This window comes from Cyprinodon tularosa, unplaced genomic scaffold (genome assembly GCF_016077235.1).
Source record: "Cyprinodon tularosa strain WSP-4 unplaced genomic scaffold, ASM1607723v1 ctg487, whole genome shotgun sequence".
In the NCBI taxonomy this organism is placed as follows: Eukaryota; Metazoa; Chordata; class Actinopteri; order Cyprinodontiformes; family Cyprinodontidae; genus Cyprinodon; species Cyprinodon tularosa.
This window is the reverse complement of record NW_024039215.1, coordinates 80,088-82,830: the sequence shown is the minus strand read 5'-3', so window position 1 is coordinate 82,830 and position 2,743 is coordinate 80,088. Positions and strand designations below refer to the sequence as shown.

Here is a 2,743-nt window from a genome sequence, read left to right as displayed (position 1 = left end):
AATAATCTTTGGCTTACTGGCTGTTTTTATTATTCCTCTCTTTGTTTGGATGCACTTAGTTTTTAATCCATGTTATTCTGTTTTGACTAATACACCAACATTTTAAGGTTGTGCTGAGGGGCTTATTATATTTTCATTGACTGTGTCTAAAGGAGGCGGGAAACGAGTTCAGGCGCAAATCACAGAGCGCTACGTCGCTCCGCAGAGAACATTGGATCAAAATGAGCCCATGAAGGGGCTGGGCTTGTTGCTTCCAAACCACAACCTGGGTTTCGCCTTTTGAGTTCAGTCCACAACTATTAACAGAGGGAGAAACAAGGAGCTTTGATGCAAACTTAAGGTTTTGTCTTTGCGCTTTCAACTCGAAAAATACGCTTTTCTGCGCAGAAGTTCTGTTTAAAAAAACAAAACAACAGAACGTCGGACTGGGTTCATTTGCGTTGGTGTGCGCAATGATGGCCACTTACCAAAGTCCGGAGGAGGACCAAATGGCCTTAATGATCCATGACACCAACACCACCAAGGAGAAGGAGCGACCCAAAGAGGAGCCGGACCAGGACAAGGCGGCGGAGAAGCCGGATCCGTCCCAGAAACCGCCGTACTCCTACGTCGCTCTCATCGCCATGGCCATCCGGGAGAGCGCAGAGAAGCGCCTCACGCTGTCCGGTATCTACCAGTATATCATCAGCAAGTTCCCGTTTTATGAGAAAAACAAGAAAGGCTGGCAGAACAGCATCAGGCACAACCTGAGTCTCAACGAGTGCTTCATCAAGGTTCCCAGGGAGGGTGGCGGCGAGAGGAAGGGGAACTACTGGACCCTGGACCCGGCCTGCGAGGACATGTTCGAGAAGGGGAACTACAGGAGGCGGCGCAGGATGAAGCGGCCTTTCAGACCCCCGCCAGCTCACTTCCAGCCGGGGAAGGCCCTGTTCGGAGGGGACGGCTACGGCTACCTGACTCCACCCAAGTACCTGCAGTCCAGCTTCATGAACAACTCCTGGTCGTTAGGCCAGCCGCCCACCCCGATGTCCTACACGTCCTGTCAGATGGCCGGCGGCAACGTCAGTCCGGTGAACGTAAAGGGGCTGACGGCCCCCTCATCCTACAACCCCTACTCCCGGGTGCAGAGCATGGCGCTGCCCAGCATGGTGAACTCTTACAACGGCATGAGCCACCACCACCCGCATCATGCGCAGCAGCTGAGCCCGGCCACGGCGGCCCCTCCACCGGTCTCCTCCAGTAACGGAGCCGGGCTGCAGTTCGCCTGCTCCCGGCAGCCCGCGGATCTCTCCATGATGCACTGCTCTTACTGGGAACACGAGACCAAACACTCGGCGTTACACACGAGGATTGATATTTAAACCTCTGGGACTGTCCTCTGTACAAATGAAGACTGTGAGAGTTGTTTCCTGTGATTTCAAAACAGAACCAACAGTATTTTCTTTCTTTTTTTATTATTATTTTTTAAGAGGCCGCGCTGGTGAGCTGCTTGGGTCCAACTGATGGAGAAATACGAGAGCGCGTCACAAAATGGAAGGGATCGGCCTCCGTCAGGTTGCACAAGCCTCGGACTGATGGTCACAACTTCATTCTCTCCTTACTGTGATATGAAAACTTTTTTTTTTTTGTTGCGGACATGCTGACACATCCCCACCTGCAGCTAACTTCCCCTTTCTTTTTCTTTTCTTTTTTTGGTATGCGTAAAGAGTTCTCTAACTTTTACGCACGGCTTCACACCGAGTGTTTCCTGATGAGATGATCTAAGATGGTTTTTTTTTCTAAACCAAGGCTTGAATCTGTAATTAGAGCAGGGCCCGTTTTGACCTAAAATAAGCAGCACAGATAAAGGCCTGCACAGTCCAAAAGTTCTGGGCTTTAGAAAGTTTTCTTGGGGGGGGGGGGGGGGGGGGGGGGATAACCAAGACGCGTCAAAATAAAAATAAAAAATCCAGTTCAGGGCTTTTTAAATCTCTGACTTATGTTTGTAAAGATGTAAATTCTAGTCAGTGCCAGGTTTTGTTAATCTTTTTAATTATTTTTTGTTTTTATAAATGTGATTAGATATGTCTCATTCATGTTGGGGCCATGTTACATCTTATCTTAATTAGCACTTTGCCCTGTTTTTTTTTTCTAGGTTTGTGAATTTTCTAATAAACTTGTATTTCTTAAAATAATCCAGCGGTGGTGAATTAGTCTGTTCTATGCTTCATAGGCTACGAGAACCACCGTGGACTGAACCCACTTTATGTGGCTTAGCAGACACTGTTGTTTGAGATGGAAATAAAAATTAAAGCAGCTGCGGTGCAGGAAAGAATTTAGGCGAAAATTAAAACTCTAATTTCCAAAAACATATATATAGGTTGCAGTATGGCTAAATGATTAAGTTTACATTAATTCATCCACTTTATAATAATCATACACTGCAAAAACTATCTAAAATTAACAAAAAAGTGTATTTACATTTAATTTGAGCAGGTAAATAAGATGATTTGCCAATGGAATTAGTGTTTTTATTCTTAAAATACGATAATTAGATAATATGCACTTGTAATAAGACAATATAGTTGTTGTTTTTTCATTTTAAATATAAATTGTCTTGTTCCATTGGTTCCAGTGTCTCACTTACGTCCTTAATTCAAGAAAAAATGCACTAATTTTAAGAAATAAATCACTTATTGAGATTTTTTGCAGCGTACAGTTAAGTTAAGTAACATTAATTTTGAGCCTCTTTATTGATAATACA

General features: G+C 44.7%; 1 protein-coding gene across 1 annotated transcript; it reads left to right on the top strand.

Annotated features, from left to right (window-relative positions):
- The first annotated feature begins 258 nt into the window (after nucleotides 1-258).
- foxl2a (forkhead box L2a) lies at nucleotides 259-1,890 on the top strand. The gene has a single exon (XM_038302328.1). The coding sequence runs from the start codon at nucleotides 453-455 to the stop codon at nucleotides 1,359-1,361; it is 909 nt and encodes a 302-aa protein (XP_038158256.1). The 5' UTR covers nucleotides 259-452; the 3' UTR covers nucleotides 1,362-1,890.
- Nucleotides 1,891-2,743: the final 853 nt, after the last annotated feature.

Coding starts and splice junctions, on each gene's coding strand:
- foxl2a (XM_038302328.1), top strand. CDS start 453: ATGATGGCCACTTACCAAAGTCCGGAGGAGGACCAAATGGCCTTAATG.